Raw genomic sequence first — 20,528 nt, 5'->3', positions numbered from 1 at the left:
ACCTGGAATACAAATAAAAGCACTTTCCAAAAGGATTACAATTGTCTGCCTTTCACTCCTGCACCGGGGGGCACCGCATCACCACGCAATCCGTCCCCAGTTCACACAGCCACTTTGCCACATTTATTAAACCTGGTCACCATAAAAACAAGACTGTTCTTTTCTATCTATATATATATATATATATATATATATATATATATATATATATATATATATATATATATACACACACACACACAAAAAAAAGATATATATGTGCAGTATTTGTTCATATCCAATGCACACATGTATCTGTTGTAATAATATACAGAAATGAACAAGATTCACTAAACTGTGTGCTTTGTACACCTGCTGTATTTACGAACCAGTGGCAGGCAAATCAGTACTGTGTTCGAGTTATTTAAATATAAGTAATAATGTTAAATGGGTAGAAAAGTATGCATATTACATTATAAAACAGCATACTAGGTGGTGTCACAGAAGAAGAACCAGGAGCACAAATAAGAACAGAAGAGCTGCACGCGAGAGTGAGAAGAAGAGTCAGGAAGAGAGGATTTCAGACCAGGCAGACATTACTAGGGCTGTGTGAGGAGGAGTTAATAACTAGATACAGATTGAGCACAGAGATCATACTAGCCTTCTATGAGGAGATCAAATCTGTTCTAGAGCCACTACAGCTAGGTGTCATGCAGTGCCAGGTCTAGTGAAATTGCTGTGCACACGGCATTGTTTGGCATCTGGGTCGTTTCAGACAATTGTCAGCAATTGGTGGGATATCCCAACCCACGTTTTCCTTGTGTTTACAGCAGATGCTGAATGCTCTGTTGAAACGCACCAGGAATTATATCTATTACCCAAGATAGACAGATGCTCTCCATGATATAAAAGCGGCCTTTTACGAAGTGTCTGGCTTTCCAAATGTACTGGGAACTATTGATTGCACCCATGTAGTGCTGTCACCACCCCATGATATACAACATATCTTTCGTAATAAGTCAATAATTCTGGTCATTTACCTCCGTTGACTGAATGAGGCCTAAAAGAGGATGATTTACAGTAGCCAAACCAGTTCATTACAACTACCCAAGGGACCACCAAAAAGTGGTCCGTAACAGAGAAAAAGTGGTGAAAAACAGACAATTTCTGTATCAAGCCGTTTCTTTTTTTTAAATTCATTTTCTAACAGTAGTTATAAAAATAAGAATAATAAAAATAAATGAGGCACCCGGGCAAAATCTTTACAAAATCAGGTCTACCTTGTTTTAAATTATATATTAAAAAAAAACAAAACAAACAAACCACTACCTTTCTTCAGACCAGAGCTTGACCTTTTGCTGGTCGGTCTGGGAGGTGAAGGAGAGTCTGTCATTGCTGTTGCTGTGGTGCTGTCGCTCTGGGGAGAGCTGCTGCCGGAGCTGTTCCAGCTCGCGCTCATACATCATGCGCTGCTCCTCCAGGGCACTCTTCTTCTCCTCCAAGTACTGCTTCTCCAGGACCTGCACCACATTCTGAATGGGATCTGCGGTGTGCACAAAGCCCAGTCTTTATACAAGCAACGAGGAAGTACACTAGGGGACATTTATTTTCCAGGGTGAAGCAGTATGCCCACACAACACTGCCTGTTAAAACTTAGTTAACAAAGTTAACAGTACATTTGAATATAGAAGGTTTGAAGTCACAGGGAGTCAATAAATAATTCACAGAGAAAAACTAGGCATTCAAACCTTAGATTTTCAAATATTATTTCCAGATTTAATTTATGAGCCCCCACTTGTACATGTGTAGGGCCTCTACAAGTTTTTATTTTTTTTGTACACATTAAACAGGCCAAATATGAACTCTATAGGTGTTTCCAATAAAGATGTTACCATTAAAACAAACAGAAGATTCCCTAGTTTGGTTTCCCTGAGCTACAGCAGTAGCATGAGCAGGTCTGTTTTTAGTTCAGAAAGTTGCTAAGTTACGCAAAGAGGGAGACAGCTGAAAATGTAGCCAACTAGTTTCTGATAAAATACACTGCACAGAGGGGTAACTACGAAGAGTGCAGTGAACAGTTACCCAGGAATTATATTGTTTACAAATGAACTTGATTGTGAGGGTTGGGTACTGCAGCTTTAAGACATGAATGTGTTGGCCTAGTTTACTATAAAAGACATTAAACATCATTCATTGGGTTTAAGAATAATACTTAAGGTGCACCAATTAGTGCAGATAGATCCACCTCACTGCTCAACCAAGAAAGGCAATGCTGGAAAAATGTCACATTCATTATTTAATTAAATAATGATTGAACAGCTAGCAATAAAACAGAGCAAAGCGTTTTTCAAAGTGACTGCCACTAATGAGTTTGATAAATTCACCTCTACACACATCTGTGGGTTTTTCTGTATTTTATTTTTTTTACAGCAGTTCAAAACAATACTCCAATGCTTGTTTGGCTTGGAGGTAAAAAGATAATCACCTTTTTTTTCAAATGGTACTTTTACTAATTAAAATGCAGAGTTAATATTTTCAAGATGGGTTTAATAATAATAATGTGTTCCGAGTGGCATCAGACTGAACACGCAAACCGAGTTATTACCCACTCTGTAATAAGGAATTTCTATCTAATACTTCAGAAAGACTTTCAGATAAAATGAAGATGCAGCATTCATTTTTAGCAAACTCTTACCATTGTTATTCAGGGTTTTCATCATAACTTCCATTTGAGCAAACTCATAGCTGTAGTCTTGTTCAGATGAAGCCTCGCTCCCTGACTCCACGTCGTGGTCTGAGAATCCTTCTTTGATCAGCTCTCTTTCGACCTCTTTTAATCTGTCCCTTCTCTTCCGCTTGGGCAAATTGATTCTACAGCAAAGAGCACAAAAAGAGCTGAGGAAGGAAACCCTTTCCATTATTTCATCAACATTACATAAGACTATATATGTAAGCAAAATAGGAACAGTTTTCCTAAATGTTCTCAAACCTCACATGGGCATTATCACAGTTGTTCAACATACTTCCCATGGAGACCATGCAAGATTTAAATGTCTTTCTCCTACTGCATGATCTACATGAGGAAGTGTGTTGAATAACTGTGATAATGTCCAAGGGAGGTTTGCCTTCATTTGCCTAAGCTAGGTCATTTGCCTAGGTCACGAGAACCTTGAGCCAAGAGACATACTTTTCAGGATCTAATTAGTGCTAATAAATGTCAGCGTCAACTTGGAACAAGTTTATTGTAATATAAAAATGTAACTGTAAAATATATAAATATATAAAAAATAATATTTTTTAATATTGCTGCAAATACCTCCACTAAAACCTGTTTGGGGATAATAACTTATATAACACATTACCGAAAGAAGTGGTTGTTTCCCCACAGTATCCGATCCCCATGCCACAGGTGGGCTAAAGAGCAGATCACCGTTCCATTTACACAGGTTCTGTTCAAAGAAGAAAAATAGAATGTGAACGTTCCACTATCTATGCCCTTTAAAATCTGCACTCCACACACATGATATGATTGGACAAGTTAAAATTCCATTCAGGATAAGAATATCGTTCTGCTTCCGAGTCTGCAAAAAAACAACAATTTAAAAGCTTTTTAGGGGGGCGATGTGCTCTGGTTCTGGAATTCATGATAAATTAAGCTTATGCACTTCTTAAACAGATGCAGAAATAGGGCAACCCTAGACATAGTTAATAGCCTTTCAAAGTCATTTTTGTTATCATCAATGTCTAGGTTTTTAGTACCTCTGTAAACGAGACTCCTTCGGTAGCTCAGTATCCCACCCCATTTTTTACAGTAACAATGTCTTTGTTATAATCATCCCATTATGACCCATTACAAAAACTCGCACACTGAAAAGTCTTCATACACAAGACAATGATTCCTGAGAGCATTAGTACACTTCCATCAGGGAGTCTAGATAACTGGCTTTGTCTGACATTAACCTTAACTGTAGCAATGGTGACTAAGCTTACAGTACCTGCAGTACCATTGCAGGTCACTGCTGCTTTAATAAAATCAACGGTCACTGTTACACTTTCCAGACTCTGCGCATTTGCTATATTTTTAATAAGCACACCCTGCTTTAGTCCTATTAGATTAAAACAACAGGACTGTATTTCTAAATGTTTTTCTTTTTTTTTTTTCCAGTGTTCAACTAAAGTTAATTTAATGGGGCATTACCTGGCATTCTCTATTGGAGTGAGAGTTACATCTCCGTCTGTAGCAATCTCAAGAATGCAGTGCTCCAGCTGAATTCCAATCCCAAATAACTGGATATCCTGAGACGTGTCCGCACCTATTCGGTTGTGTTCCTGATAAAATAAAATGAACATTAAACCAAAATATAATAATTATGTATGTATGTACGTATGTATGTATGTATGTATGCATCAGCATTGCTAAGGCATAGAAGAGTTTGACAAAAAAAAAATCTATTTTAGTTTAAATGGGCCATCACTCACATGATCAGACATTTACTATGGGCAAACTGTAAGGGTGTGTGACCCCTGTGTGTATTTTGTTTATTTGGGGTTAAAATTCCCATCCATGCTAAAAACTCATGCAGAATGTGACCGTAGAACAGTGTGGTCCTCACTGCCCTTCACCCTGCTGTCATTATTATGACCCGTGTTTCTACTGTTGTCCATGTAAATACAAGAAACCCAAAACATGACTTTTATTATTGTCTTACAGGGAAAATACACACAACTGAGATTACTTGTTTTAAATCAGATCAATATCCTTTAAGAAATGCACATCAGCATGAGGACTGTTTATAATAACCACAGTTAAGTAATTACAGTTCGGAACTATTTGTTTTACTGTACTCCTCCCCCTTACTATGTAGCTCTTTGTTTTAGGATAACAGAAACAACTGACCTAGAAATCACACAGTAACAACCACCACTCACTCTCTATTATAACCCTATCATGGACACCCCCGAGATAAAAGTTCACTTTATCATTATTGGTAAGAAATCAAAGCAAACTATTCCTATATTCCTATTATACCAACGTCGGAAATAACACCACATTACCATGAAACACTGTACGGTTACCAACTACTGCACTTGTAATATCTCTCAAGAGTGTCAAACTATATCATGTTAAATTTCTTTTAGGAAAAACAGTGATATACAGGAAGGCCTATCCCACCCTGTTGCTGTGTAATCTCAACACAAATTAAAAGGTAAAATGCTTGTGAGAATGTCCTGTAGACCTGTAGAGAGGGGTTGGGAATAAAGTCTGACTTCAACAACAATCACACAGTTAAATACAGTCAAACCCTTTATAGATCTACAAACATTTTTGATGGTTGGAAAGGATAGACAGCAACCAAATAATTTTAAAGCTGGTTCACCAATTATAAGCTGATAAACTGAAACTTAGGAAAACTGATAAACAAAAGCACTGTTAATACTAAGAACAAAAGAAAAGGTTACCATTAAAAAAACAAACAAACAAACCCACAGCAGATACTGTACTACCAATAAAGCACAATTTCTGGGGTCCTACTCTCAACACAGAGTATCCAGTTCAAGCCTTTGCTGGCATAAAGCAAGCACAAATAGCAGCTGCTGCTTGTTCCACTCTACTCTCTGCCTTTGTATCGGGACAGGGGATTTTCTCTTTTATGCCTGCAGCAGGATAATCATGAATATCTATTAACGTCCATTTCTGTCAACTGCCACCTGCATGCAGACCCACTGCAGACACAGCTATAGGGGAGAGGCGGATAACTGAATTACTTTAGAAATTAACCCTTTACATACAAGACCAATAATTACCATATGGTGTACAACATTAACAGTGCCCAAGTTTCTAACTCTCGCTCAGCTGCACTGTGTGATAATAAGGAATTATTTATTAAGAGCTTACCATAAAAAATGAATGAAAACACTTATTACAATGCGACTGCAATATTGCCATCTCTTTTCATTCAATACAGTCTACAGTACAAACAATAACTTATAAACAGACTTGCTACTTTTCGATATTAAATCGGTAAAGCTCGTTAAATGTCGAATTCTCAAAAAATATGAGTTCAACTGAAATAAATTTATATACGATAAGTCGGTAAAACCATTCTCTTTTCTATTTTCTTACCAAAAATAATAACTTAGAAATCATCTCTAGTTTGTGTAGTTTTTATACTTGCTGTCTATCCCGTCTCCGTTCCGCTCTGAATGGCTGGGGGTCGCTGTCAGTGAACTCAGCGGTCCGTTAGACCTGTAGTTTCATCCTGTTCCGACAGATCTCATTGGCTGAAGCAGTACTAGAATGCTCTCATTTGTTTAAATGACTGTCATTAAGACCTGCACCACAGTGCACTTTCATTTGCCAACTACAGCGCCTACTTTGAAATTAGCGGGTTAAGGTGTATGCAGATAAGCTTTTGCTATAAAAATATACAGTGACAATTTCTAGTTTGATCTGAAAATGGAGTGAAGAGGAAAACCCTGAAGGAATATTGTGCACAATCCCCTGACCGACAGCTGAAGTCATCGCGACAGGATGACGCAGGCCCGTATAACTGACTTTCCAGTAACTCTGAGTCCATCTGTGCTGAAGCAGGAGAGGGGGAGCTCGGACTCCGAATAAGTACAAGTCAGTTCTGTTCAACTATCTAATGCTTTGTTCTGTGCATATTATTTTTACTCGTAAATTTATGCTGTAAAAATCTGTGTAAAACACCTTTATATGCTTCGTTTTCTATGGTTTATTTGAGACAATTATTAAATGTGCAGGATCTTTATCTTCACAAGGTATAGCTCCACTGTGACCAAACATTATTTCAATTAGAATGTTGGCAACCATGGTTTTGTTGCATGCTGAATATGATAAAAGGGGTTTTGCTAAATGAGACATTTCTCAAATGGCATAAAAAGTGTTTTTTTTTTTTTTTTTTTTTAAGCATAAAAGGTCGATTTCACCAATTCTCTGCTTGAACTGAAAAATAAAGATCGAAAAAAACCCGGTAAATTCTATCTAAAATAAACAAATCGATATTAAATCGTTGATTTGGCAAAAAAAAAAAATAGTAGCAAGCCTACTTATAAATACGTGTATAAGTGTTGCCATTCCCACACACAAAATAAAATAAAGTGCAAGCAGACAGGGCCTCTTTGTAAACATGCATGTTAGCCTATAAAAAATATCTTCCATCTTCAAACAACTCGGAAGAAAGTGCCACAAGCAATAACCATTTTCAAGTGACACTGCCGGTCACCGGTAAAACAAGAGAGACCATTTCTTACCTTTAAATAGTAGACTAGAAGCTCATTAAGGGCAGGATCGGCATTCAAGTTGACTAGAAAACATTTATCCTCTCCAACCTTGATACCAGAGGACTCAAGAGAAATTCCCATACTCTCAAGCTGTTTCTGCCTCTCCTGCAGAAATGAAACACGGGTGTCCAAAATAATTATCAAGATGGTGCAGGAAATCTTCCCTACGCAATTGTAGTTCTATTAGCAAGGCAAACTTGCATGGGATGCTATAACAAGGCTCTGTCAGTCTGAATAACTGGATTGCTCTGTTGAAACTTCTCTTTCTTAAACCTCTGTGATTTTTTTACGTATGCATTTTTTTTTTTTTTAAATTCAGAACTGTACAGAAAATAGTTAGGCAAACTCCAAATGCACAAACTAGATGGAACTGAACTTTGGTGGTAGACAGTGAATATTGCACCTGTGCAATTTCTTCAGTTTTTCGAAGTTTCTCCTCCCAGGTTACGGTCATTTCTTGGATAAGTTTCTCAGACTCCTCAAGTTTTTCTTTCAGTTCTGGTGCCTTCATTGACTAAAACACCAAAACAGAATGGCTTTCTTACTGAATTGGTATAGTGGTACACATACGCACAGCAAAAAATAATGATTCCTTTGAGATACTTTGTGTATTTTTGTCACAGTGTGCCAATAAAAAAATAAATAAAAATCGAACATTGACGCACAAATCTATTTACAATACATTTCAAATTTGTTTAAAATATAAAATTCATGTGTAGAGAATTCTTAAAATTATGAGTTAAAACATTTGGCTAGATTTATTAAGCTTTTCAGGTCCAAGTGTCATTCGCTATAGATATTTATATATATTATATATAATATATATATATATATATATATATATATATATAGCTTCAAGTTTACATGAAACATTGAATACATTACATTATTTTGATTTTTCTTTTTATGTTCAGTGAATTGGCAGATTCAAATTCTTTCACACACATGCATTTATTTTACCTCAGCTTGTGATAGTTGCTCCCTCAGCTTCTCCACTTCTTCCCTCAGCTCTCTGATGATCCTGGCGTTGGGGTCCTCGTTCACCACGGCATGGTTGACTATCCTCTTGGCCCTGTCTGCGTATCTCAAAGTGGAGAGCGTTTCCTCATAGTTGTCAGCGGCCGGGCTCACTGTAGCTATCATGGCAGTCTTGCTGTTTCCTCCCAAGTTATCCTATTTTAAATGAGTGAATGTAACCTCTAAGACTATTACCTCAAAAAAGTTTTTATCAAGGGTTTAAAGTACATTAACAAACAGACCTGATTAAGCAAAGTTGAGATGTATTAAATGTGCCAAAATCAGTTTGCATAGAAGTGAGAGAAAAAGGTGCTAAAAAGATACTAAACTTATGAAAGCAGGAGAAAAATTAAAATTAATGGAAAAGTTTTTTTTTTTTTTTTTTTAATTTTAACAGAAATGATTACAGAAATATACAATCACAGTAAAAAAAAAAAAAAAAAAAAAAAAAGTGAAAAAAAATACTTACTGCATTATGTACAGTACCCAAAAAGCACATCATGCAGTGCATATGACCTTTAATTTGTACCTTACGTTGGCTAAAAAGAAAATATTGCACTCATTTCATTTTTTGTAAATAAAGTTTTTCTTAATGTAAATGGTATGAAGTTACAAATGCATCACAGATACTAGAAACCAGCTTCCTGTTCCATGATCAATGTTAACTATTCACATAATAATTGTTGTCCTACCTTGAGCAGCCAAGTTAGAACAGAGTCTCTGTAAGGTACAAACTTGGTTTTTCCCTTCCCCGCTGACTGGTCAGCTAGTGCAGAAATAACCAACCCCAATGTGGTGAGGGACCTAGTGATACAGAAATGAACCATAAAGTACAATGGAATATAAAAATAAAATAAATCAATAACATAGATATAAAAAAAAATAGTGAATTATTTTCAAAATAAAGTTTGTCCATATTATATACAGTACCTTAATTACTTTGCAAGCTATGTATTAATCAAGTTATTTTTATACCTGTTGATCTTTGCAAGTATGCAGTAGCATCAGTACATCAAAACCAAACTACAGCCCAAACAAATCGACCACAACACCGCCATCTTTTGCAAAGCAGTCAGAGGAGTTCTTTGTAATAGATTCAGGATTAATTGTGGAATGGACACAACTAAAAAGAAAACACTCATTGCCGAGGGGTTTTATCACCAATGTTGTTTAAAACTTCAAAATAATTCTTGTACAATAAAACTAAATCAAGTATTTACTCAAGATGAACAGTTACAAAAAGACAGAGGGAGTGCAGTGGAGCAGTTTTAAAAGATATACTGTTAAACTCTTAGACAGAGTTTTGTTTTGTGTGTCTGAGGCATGGAGGTGTCCCCCTAATTTACTTGACAAATTGTCTAGCATGTACAGGCAAGCGGGGGGAAATTCAAGAAAAAAGTGCAGGTACTCGTATGCACTGCTGGGTGCAGCAGACTTGGTTCAGTTTTCTTTTTCTTTACACGTAAACATAAAACAAAAATGAGACAATTTGGTGCCAATGAATACATACTTATAAAATGTACAGATATCAATACATCTAATACAAAATAAGCCTTAAATAACCAAACCAATTCACCACACAAAGAAGCTGAAAATACTGAAACCTTTGTACCCTCTGCGTATATCACTTAGTCATGTACTGTAATAAAACACTTAAGTTAAACCTCAAATGCTAAGCATAAAGGAATTACACTAACTGCTGTAGAGAGGGAGTTTTGTATCATGATATCCTAAAATAAAGGTGTGATGTTATAAAAAATGAAAATTACACAAAAATGTCAAACAATGCACAATAGGTGCTGAAAATACTACTCTTAAAATGATGTACTTGACGGCCATTTAACAAAAAAAAATTTATGTGCCCAATTATTGTACACCTGATTTTCTTCCCAATTTGAAATGTCCAATATTTTTTTTCCCCTCACTGCAGCAATCTCCCCCAATGACTCAGGAGAACTGAAGATTCGGTGGGCATCCTCCGATCCCACCACTGAGCCAGCTTCCTATTTTTACACCCAGGAACTCGAGAGCAGATGTCAGCACGCGACCGACTTCTGAAGGACAAAGGCCTAGCCTTTTGAGCTCACTCACTGTAGCACAAATGAGGAGAAACAGTCTCTTCCGGTTTTGCTTCTCTAACCAACAGGATCGCCAGAGCCAATGCACGGCTGTCTTCGGAATCCTCAGCTAAGACTGGTTACTTCGCACAGCCAGGATGTGAACCTAGACTTGGGCATTTTAATCTGCATAGTACTCTCTGAAATCCTCTCCATACTTTCCAGACCCTGGGACCAACTCGGAGCAGCTGATTCAAATTCAGCGCCGTTTTGAGACACGGGCGAGGGGAGGAGCCAACAGCACAGCAGAACAACGCAGTTAAACGAGGCAGTCTTCCCAGCGACAGCGAGTGGAAGCGACAGCGAGTGGGAGAAGTACAGGCGTGGAAAAGTACAGAGCAGTTTCGAAGCAGAAAGGAGAAATTGCATCTTGAATTGCTTTAATCAGAAAACACAGGACATTGGGGAAACACAGCAGCAGCTCAAAGTCAAACAGCCGCGTGTGTTTTCAAGGAAACACATGTACATGGATTAGGGAGTGGTTAACATGTAGAAAACAGAAAGTACTGATTAGAGGAAAAACCTCAGAATGGAGTGTGGTAACCAGCGGTGTACCACAGGGATCAGTATTAGGTCCTCTGCTATTCCTAATCTACATTAATGATTTAGATTCTGGTATAGTAAGCAAACTTGTTAAATTTGCAGACGACACAAAAGTAGGAGGAGTGGCAAACACTGTTGCAGCAGCAAAGGTCATTCAAAATGATCTAGACAAGATTCAGAACTGGGCAGACACATGGCAAATGACATTTAATAGAGAAAAGTGTAAGGTACTGCACGCAGGAAATAAAAATGTACATTATAAATATCATATGGGAGATATTGAAATTGGAGAAGGAATCTATGAAAAAGACCTAGGAGTTTTTGTTGACTCAGAAATGTCTTCATCTAGACAATGTGGGGAAGCTATAAAAAAGGCTAACAAGATGCTCGGATACATTATGAAAAGTGTTGAATTTAAATCAAGGGAAGTAATGTTAAAACTGTACAATGCACTAGTAAGACCTCATCTTGAATATTGTGTGCAGTTCTGGTCACCTCGCTATAAAAAAGATATTGCTGCTCTAGAAAGAGTGCAAAGAAGAGCGACCAGAATTATTCCGGGCTTAAAAGGCATGTCATATGCAGACAGGCTAAAAGAATTGAATCTGTTCAGTCTTGAACAAAGAAGACTACGTGGCGACCTAATTCAAGCATTCAAAATTCTAAAAGGTATTGACAGTGTCGACCCAAGGGACTTTTTCAGCCTGAAAAAAGAAACAAGGACCAGGGGTCACAAATGGAGTTTAGAAAAAGGGGCATTCAGAACAGAAAATAGGAGACACTTTTTTACACAGAGAATTGTGAGGGTCTGGAATCAACTCCCCAGTAATGTTGTTGAAGCTGACACCCTGGGATCCTTCAAGAAGTTGCTTGATGAGATTTTGGGATCAATAAGCTACTAACAACCAAACGAGCAAGATGGGCCGAATGGCCTCCTCTCGTTTGTAAACTTTCTTATGTTCTTATGACTCACCTACAACAGGACCTGACCATGCTACATTGACAGCCTTGGATTAAAACATATATCCCTGTTTTTTTTTTTTTTTTTTTTTACTTATTTATCCTACAAGAATATATTCTGTGTGCTTCTCTCTAGATGAATTACCATTAACTACTCTACAAAAAATGCTTTTGAAAAGGCTTCTCAAATCATAAGATGAGGAACTGGGGTGGAATGATGTCACAGTTACACATACAGTACTATACACCTTCTTGAATAGATTTTTCATCATGGCATGATCATCTTCCTGAGTGGCAGCTTTTGATACCGTTTTAAACATATCTGTTTCAACAGCTCAGCATTTGATGGCTGTCTTCTTTTTACCTACGTCTTCAACTCCAGCAATGCTTACAAGGATTCACACTGGAAACTGACTGGGCTATGGACCAATGACCTTGATATTTTCACTCCCGTTTCAAAATATTTAATCAAAAGCAACATTTATTGCATGCTTCAGCCAAAACAAAGCGGAAGAAACCTGTTAGCATTGTTGACACACTTTCCGACAAGCGGCCTCTTCAATTGTTTTTTTGTGAGTGCTGCTAAACCGGAAATAATCTTAAATACGTGTCACTACATATGTTCACCACTGGATATCAGTCCTCACTTGTTTATATTGCTTCCTTCCTTCAGTCGCTCCCCCGCAGCTCCTGTTTTCGACACCCTTTCACTCCCGGCCAAGTCCACCAAACTAACTTTGCTCACCTTCTCTCCAGAGTTCTAAATAAAACAAAAAGGCAACATATTTTTTAAAACAATTTTCTCATTCACCTTTTCATTAAAGTGACAGCAGCTACCAAGATAATGACATTAAATCTCACCTGTTCTATAATTCCAACAGCTACACAAATATACAGGTTTAAAATAAACATACATTATGGGCCAATAATAATATACGCACCACAGAACTGTCTGAAAGCATGTCAGTCAACAGGGGATTGATTAACGACTGTATAGAAGCTGATGAACAGGTGTGGGAAAATTCTACCCTCCCGGTAAAAACGACCAAGAAATTGCAACATAATCTGAAAGTACGGCTTGCAGACAAATATCTTGAATTCAAGGGGCCTCAAGAACACTGTAATAAAACATTTGTGATATCAGGCTGTGTGGTCCAGTGGTTAAATTAACAGGCTTGTAACCCGGGACCTCCCGCTCTGAAGCACAGCACCGATACTGTACAAGAGGAACCGAGATCGTAACAATACTACTGTTAGTGTTCTGTTTTGACTGGTAATTCTTTGCACCTCTACTCTTATTGAGCTCACCTGTATCTCAAGCCTCTTAAAAGTCCTACCAGTTCTTCCACTTAAGTTACTGTGAGTATTAGCCGATTCCACTGAATGTAAAAGTGCTATATCTTTTTATTATTTCTAAAGGTTTTTATATTTTTATTTTAATTCACTTGAAAGAGAAATCTGTCATTTTTTTCGTTTTGTGCTTCACTTTTATTTGCTGCAATAAGCTTTGTTTTTGCAACAGTGAAACCAAATGTTTGGCACTGCTAACACAGACACATAAAAGAATACAGCAGTTATACACAATTCTGTAGTTTTAGCAGGGAAAGAACTCCTGTAGAAACAAGTCAGCAAAAAAAGGGAGACTCGTTAAAAAGGTAGTTGTTTTGATACCAAAAAGCAAAAAACTCCTATAAAGCAAGTAAAGGACCAACATGTGTAATAATCATATGTGTGTAGTTAGTTATGTGTTTGTTTGTGGGTATGGAACTAGGGGTCAGAGTTAACATGTGCTCTGGACCTTTACCTTGCTGACTACTCCTGATGTAAAGTATTTCAAAATGAGAAAAAAATGATTTATCAAAATACATATTCATTTTTCCACTCAAGTGTATTAAATGTAATGGTAAATAATACAAATAGATTTTTCAAAAGGTAGGAAGTGGATTTCCCATGTCTACCTAAGTGGTCTTTAACCTACCTGTATAGCACACTGTGCCTGTTACCCATAATTTCAAAACACAGCTCAGGTTCTGCACTGTACGATTTAGTATGTTAATGCAGACCAGACCGCACTGATTGACATGGCTACAATACGGTCTAATGCATTGCTGAAGCTCCAGAGGGCCAGCATTACTTTCTACATTATAATCCCAGCTGTTCAATGATGGGTGACTGTTGCCTAGTTATTTAAGATTAATGTTCTAGTGGCCGGTCACTGCAGCCAGCATTATACAACCAAGGTGTATTTTATATAAGCATATTTGCACTCATCTATACATGAATATGTTTACCGTAGTTATATGTACACATTGAGTTTAGTGTGAAAACATTAAAATCCAAAATATGCATTTTAATGTTCTACACAAAAAATGCACTTACTCCTGACTGTAGATCGTAAAGTGTCTGGGTTACTATGATACTGAAAACTGCATGTGAGCGACTGCTTTCTTCATTCATGTTGGTAGCTGCCACTGTTCTGGATTTGTTACCTTCCGACATTAACAACTCTATGTCCTATAAGAAAAAAACAACAAGAAACAATATTCAGTGTCACTGTTAGCAAAAAAAGTGTGCTTCTCCCAACATAGATTTTCAGCACTGGGATGCAAAGTATACAACATCTGCATGTCATTTAACACTGTGTCTAATTGCTGAACAATCAAACACATAAAAGGGTTTGTTTCAGGTCAGGTCAGGTCAGGTGGTGCTATGTGTGCATCTAACTGTGTTATTTGTTTTTAAGTTGAAGACTTGAAAGGGGAGGTTTAAGAGGAGTCACAATATGATTAGACTGTTTAATTCTTGCTCTTTTTGCTGCATCACGGCCCTTAATTAATTACGTTACGTTTTCAGGGCATTTTGTTAATGGCACGTGTGCAAGACACAAACCTGAAGTAAAATGATGAATTTCGTTTGGCAAGCCATTTAAATATAGTTTGGGTGAAAGAAATTTGAATGCTTGCATTGCCGTAGAGACTCCACCTTTCATTGTGTGTGTGTAATATATATATATATATATATATATATATATATATATATATATATATATATATATATATATATATATATATATATATATATATATATATATATATATATATATATATAGTGACAACTCTGGAAAGGTTTGGTGTGTTTGTCACTTCTCCAGACCTTTTACACTGTCCTCTAGCACAAAAGAAAGTCAAACTTCCAGGAATGCAAGTTAAACAGGATGGTACCTGTGTGTTTATTATTTACAATACTTCAAAACACTCAAAATAAACAAACAAAAGCCTAACTCCTTAATAGAGTACTAACTATAACAGAAAGATTCCCTAACTAACTGTCTGGGCAGCTAAGCTGCTTACCGGCTCCAAATACCAGGACTCTTTTCCAGCCTCCCAGTCGCACTCTCTCACTCAGCTGTTCAATCAATTACACAATCACCTTGTCTAATTATGCCATCTAACATGGCCTCCTGGGAATTGAAGTCCTGCTGCGCCAGATCAGCAGGACTACATTTCCTTAAAATGGGTACAGACTGTGCATAATCCGTGGCCCAAAATATCGGCCCTCGACCACAATGCCCCACACTTCATTACAATATATATATATATATAATATATATATATATATATATATATATATATATATATATATATATATATATATATAAATAAAAAACCAGTGCACTTGCGAACTGCATTGTGAACACAAAGTACTCACTCATGAACATTTTTTTGAAAAAGGACTTTAGCTCTCATTCAAATGAACTCAGACCCTTTGCATGGAGAAGCATGAACAGCTAGCAAATTGGTATATTGTTTTAAATGAAACTAACCAGACCGAGTCCGTTTGAAACGTTCCCATTGTTAATGCAGCCAAATCAATGGTACTATATTGGAATGGAATCAAACTTTAGCTAGTTTTTCAAATCAACCTTAAATCAAATATTATTTTTTTCTATTAAGTGTTGTTGTAACTTTAGTATTAATCTGTATATTTAAAGGTTCATGCATAGTTTACAGGCCCTAGTCTCGTATCTTGTAAAGTGCTTTGTGATGGTCCTATTAAAGGCGCTACAAATAAATAAATAAATAAATAAATAAATAAATAAAAATAAATTAATAATTTGTATTATTATTATTTAAAATAAAATGCCTTTCCCTCTCCATTTAGCTTTGGTCCAAACAAATTAGTAGTTCCTTGTAGCTTACAGAAACATTTACCATGGTGCGGACGGGGACGACTGAATAATAATACAGTACCGGTAAGAAATTAAACTTTCACCTCTCTGCGTAAAATAAATAAAGAAAGATTTCAACGTTTCCCCACAATCTGGAAATTTAACCCTACCTCAAAGCAGGTGACCGCAAGCTGAGACAAACCATCCACGTACGGCCCCAACACCTTGTGCTCCCGAACCTTCAGGGAGATACGATTCCTGGGTTAAGAAAGAAACAAATAAAAAAAGGAAATTCAGCTGCCATGCAAATATATATTCGACATTATTGGGGGGAAAAAACCAGACGACATCTCTGATTTCAACCATGTATATTTGGAAAATTGCCCTTTTACTTGATTATCTTTTTTCATTTATTTTTTTAAAAATATTTCTATGCCCACGTAAAGGGGGTACCTTCTGACACATGTTAGCCAACAAATCATTTTAAGCAACACATAACCACATTTTGTACCTCTAGTTTAAAAGCTGGCAATGATTTAAATTAACTTGTTGTATTAAATACAAGCAAATAGACTTCTTTGTTTTGTTTTAAATCCTCAGTGACTAAAGCATTCTCTATTCTCTCATTAAATTATACATCTCCCAGGTGCTTTTATTTTGGTTAAATTCCCAAAGGACAGGGCTAACAGTCTTTCATTTAATATATTTTAAGGAAGGCAGGATTTAGTTTGTGCAGGCATAGTAGGAGACACAACTGTTGGGATACAATTTAGTACAGTAGTCTCTGCGTATAGGAGCATCTCCTATGAGAGCACTTTGCCTAAGGGAACACCATTGTGGTGAATTCTCCAGCTAAAGGAACAGGAACTTCACTTAAAAGAGCAACTTCTTGGCACCGATAGCGATTTGTTCACAACGGACACAGAACCGTTTTGTAACCTGATAACTCATCATCAAATAAATTTAAATGGTTTATTTAGTCTTTTCAAAAGCGTCATCTTGAGGCACACTGATTGGCTAAAAAAATCTTTCCAGAACCACTGTCACAGCATTGACTGGTTCAGTATTCTGATTTCCATCTTCGCTACAAAATGGCTCACAAACCAACCGGCAAAATGCGCCCAGTTTCTCTTGATACAAAGATTTGGAAATTGTTCGAGCTCTTGAACAATTTTGTGTTACCCGTTCTGGCCAGTTGCTTCACCATTCAGTTAAATAACGTGCGTGTCTTGTGTACTGCTTCTGCATTTTTTAACGTGTGTAGGGGTGTAGTGTTAATTTTGTTTGACAGTTTATTAACGTTCGTTTGTCTGTTACTTTATTATTACAGTTTATTCACATACACTTGCCTTTATTGCTTTTCTTTTACTTATTCAGTTCATTTCATATGTTGATGCACGTGCGTCATGACAAGTAAGAAATTATTTATTGATTTATTTATTGATTGATTCATATCGTGTCTTGTGGCTAAAATAACACTTTTGCTTCTCCAGGGGTGTTCTCTTAGCTGGAGACTACTGTATGCGAAATCTTGCTAATAAAAAAGAAACACCCGATTCCTTTGATGATATGAATTTCCGATACATCACACACTACTGAAAGCTCTTGAAAATATTGAAAAAAAATTTACAAATCGGGAACAAACAGGCTTGTTTGATGAATCATGTTTGGCACACAATAAGATAATTACTGAAGCTGATAACAAAGTTGCATGCTGCTTATACAGTACATAATTTCCTACAACAAATTTTCCTTACTGGTTTTTACACTAAATAATACAGTATATAAAATGGCAGAGTGCATTCAAAACACAGTTCTCATTTAAGGGATGACAATATTTTTGGCCATATTTCACCATCAGATCCCATCAGTGCATTTTTTTTTTGTTCTATAATTAATTTATCGTTTGTAATAAATACAGAATAGAACTATCGTGTATTTTTTTGTCTGTACTACATAGTTGCATGTAAAAAGAAAGAATTGATGCCATCGCGCAGTATAATCATTTTCAACAGGCAATGGAAAGAGGCTGTAGTGCCTCGACACAAGGGTATTAACTAGTTTTCTTCAGAAGCTTACACTTTGTGGTCTTCTGTAGGGCATTGCTGGATTAAACCTAGACATGGGTTTTTAAAGACTGACACCATGATTTAATTCACTTGCTGGAGGTAGCCACTTGTATTCCTCAGGTTCTACAAGAGCATGAATTATTTGCAACAGCCCATCTTAGTCCCCCTGTAGACGCTGGTGACAATGCAGCTACAGTAATGAAAGACATGTATTATATTAGGACCCAACATTCACACCACCCAAAAACCCAACGCTTGATAAGCAGTTAATCTGATTTATTGTGCACTATTATTTCAGGCTCCATGAGTGCATCAAGCACCATGTTTAGCCTCCAGCGAGGAACAATAGATGGTCAAAGCCTCCAAGGTCCTTTCAAAATTGCCCCGCCAGGAAGTGAGCTCCTGGGGAGACCGAGTCAATCTTGACATGGCAAGCTGAAATAGTTGCCAGATAGACCTTTAAAAAGTAGAAAGAGATTTCCCTTTGTCAAACAGGTCCTGCAAAATTTTTTAGTACAACTGCCATGAGACAAGTCGTGGGGTCGAACCCATGAGGCAGACACCACGTTTGAAAGATGCCCCACTTGTACCTCTACTGGGAATGTGTAGACACTGCTCTGACATTTTGTAGGGTGTCAATAATCCTATTGGAGAAACTCCTTGGTGGGAAACTGCTGCCCAGAGCTTTTCCATCTTCTCTGAGTCCGCTGATTGCTTGGAACGATGACTCTTGTTCTTACTTGGGGGAGGAGGATGACGACGACAGTGGAGAAACTGCGGTTTGTCAGTGCCTCCTTAGTGTGCTCTGGCCCCAGGCAGGAAAAGCATCTGCTGTGCTTGTCCTCAACAGGCAGACTGGCCATGCATGTCTTGCAGGGATAAAACCCTGGCAGATGCAAGTATCAATGCAGTGTACATTAAGCAATGTACAAGTGCTGCCTCAAGTCTGCATAAAGACAGCATCAGGGATGGTCAAGACACGCTTGGCACCCGACCGGGTATGCAAGCACCAGTCGGTAGCAGGTTGGTTCGGAGACCTTAGCATCGGGTCGGTACGGTACCTGTGTGGTGACCTCGGTACCGGTATGTATGGGCCCACCAGTTCGGCGTTACAGTGTGTAGCATTGTACAGGGATGCCCACTGGCAAAACCACACAGTCAGTACCCACATGAGACTGCTTGTTAGGAGGTACAAACTGCCCTCATAATAGTGATGCAAAGCAGTCACTAAAATGACAGTGAGATACTGTGGAATGAGACTGCAAGCAAGCTCAATCCAAAGTGCTTATCTCGGTCCAGCGTAGCACTGCTGAGCGCAGCAGCTGTGCACACATTTCTGTAAAACACACACAGAAAAACAGTAATAACACAATTAAAGTTCAGAAAAATAAACATCTCAGCTTAAAAACAAGAATTTTAATTTAACTCCAGCCAGAGCTATGTGGCCTGTGAGAGAGAGAGCACAAGTAAGCCGAGTGATGTTGCTTGATCCCATGGAAGAAGCAACTCAAACTGCTGGCTTCATGCAGGGCACAAGGCCTATAAATAAATCAATACAAAGCAGTACTTTTGCTTTCCACCTACACAACAGCCCACATTTTGGCAAGTGACATAACCAAAGCCCCAGTGCTGCTCCTGAGTGCAACGTCTTGGTAGAGCCAAGAAAAACAAGCCTTTAAGAAACACACCCCTCTAAGGGCAGCAAGCTGTAAAACTTGATAATACAATATATTATCAAATGTATCTTTTTTTTTTAATTTAGTTTCATCAAGGTCAGTGTAACCTTGACCCAGATGTTTATTTCGATTGGTTAGAAACATTGTTTACATGAGAAAGTCCTGCTTTTCTGTTCTCTCTTATTTCTGAAATGAACGTTTGCTTAAAATTAAGAAACAGATGTTGAGTTAAGGTATTTTTGCAAATAAGTTTCTTATTTTGGTGTTTGAATTAATTTTGATCAACTCTTAAAGTTTTTCCGGAACTTGTGGACAAGCTGTTGGAATGTAACAGGTTAAAGGCTTAGGGTCAAGCCAGGTCATACAGTTAAGCAGAAAGAGTGTGACCCATTGCTCTACTCGTTCACACCAAGGCCACAGTACAACTCAACATTCAGCAGTAAAAAGCCTAATGCAACAGTGACACAACCAGCAATAACCAAATGTTTATACTTCAGCTTTTCTGCAATGAAGGGTCTCCAGCATTAGCAAGCCGATTTGGTGCCAGTGTACACTGTATTCCCATACTACGGCCAGTTCAAAAGGGACACTGGCCAGTACTAAAGAATTAACTGTGCAGTAGGTTCCTTCTTGATTAGAGGATTATAATTGTCAATGTACAACAGTGTCTTAGCTGTAACATCACACATGGCAG

General features: G+C 37.5%; 1 protein-coding gene across 10 annotated transcripts in view; it reads right to left on the bottom strand.

Moving 5' to 3' along the window:
• Window positions 1-20,528, bottom strand: part of LOC121314818 (kinesin-like protein KIF13A) — a 112,405-nt gene that overhangs the window by 29,544 nt on the left and 62,333 nt on the right. For all 10 annotated transcript variants that reach the window (XM_041248519.1, XM_041248517.1, XM_041248518.1 and 7 more), the window contains 11 exons: window positions 16,260-16,347; window positions 14,301-14,435; window positions 12,569-12,681; window positions 8,994-9,105; window positions 8,245-8,457; window positions 7,688-7,798; window positions 7,255-7,389; window positions 4,178-4,308; window positions 3,342-3,428; window positions 2,675-2,850; window positions 1,309-1,522 (listed from right to left, as the gene is read on the bottom strand). In XM_041248519.1, the coding sequence (XP_041104453.1) occupies window positions 1,309-1,522; window positions 2,675-2,850; window positions 3,342-3,428; window positions 4,178-4,308; window positions 7,255-7,389; window positions 7,688-7,798; window positions 8,245-8,457; window positions 8,994-9,105; window positions 12,569-12,681; window positions 14,301-14,435; window positions 16,260-16,347 (1,515 nt within the window). The remainder of the gene's footprint in view (window positions 1-1,308; window positions 1,523-2,674; window positions 2,851-3,341; window positions 3,429-4,177; window positions 4,309-7,254; window positions 7,390-7,687; window positions 7,799-8,244; window positions 8,458-8,993; window positions 9,106-12,568; window positions 12,682-14,300; window positions 14,436-16,259; window positions 16,348-20,528) is intronic.

This window comes from Polyodon spathula, chromosome 4 (genome assembly GCF_017654505.1).
Source record: "Polyodon spathula isolate WHYD16114869_AA chromosome 4, ASM1765450v1, whole genome shotgun sequence".
In the NCBI taxonomy this organism is placed as follows: domain Eukaryota; kingdom Metazoa; phylum Chordata; class Actinopteri; order Acipenseriformes; family Polyodontidae; genus Polyodon; species Polyodon spathula.
Note: the sequence above shows the minus strand (reverse complement) of the source record. Positions and strands in the feature narration are given on the sequence as shown.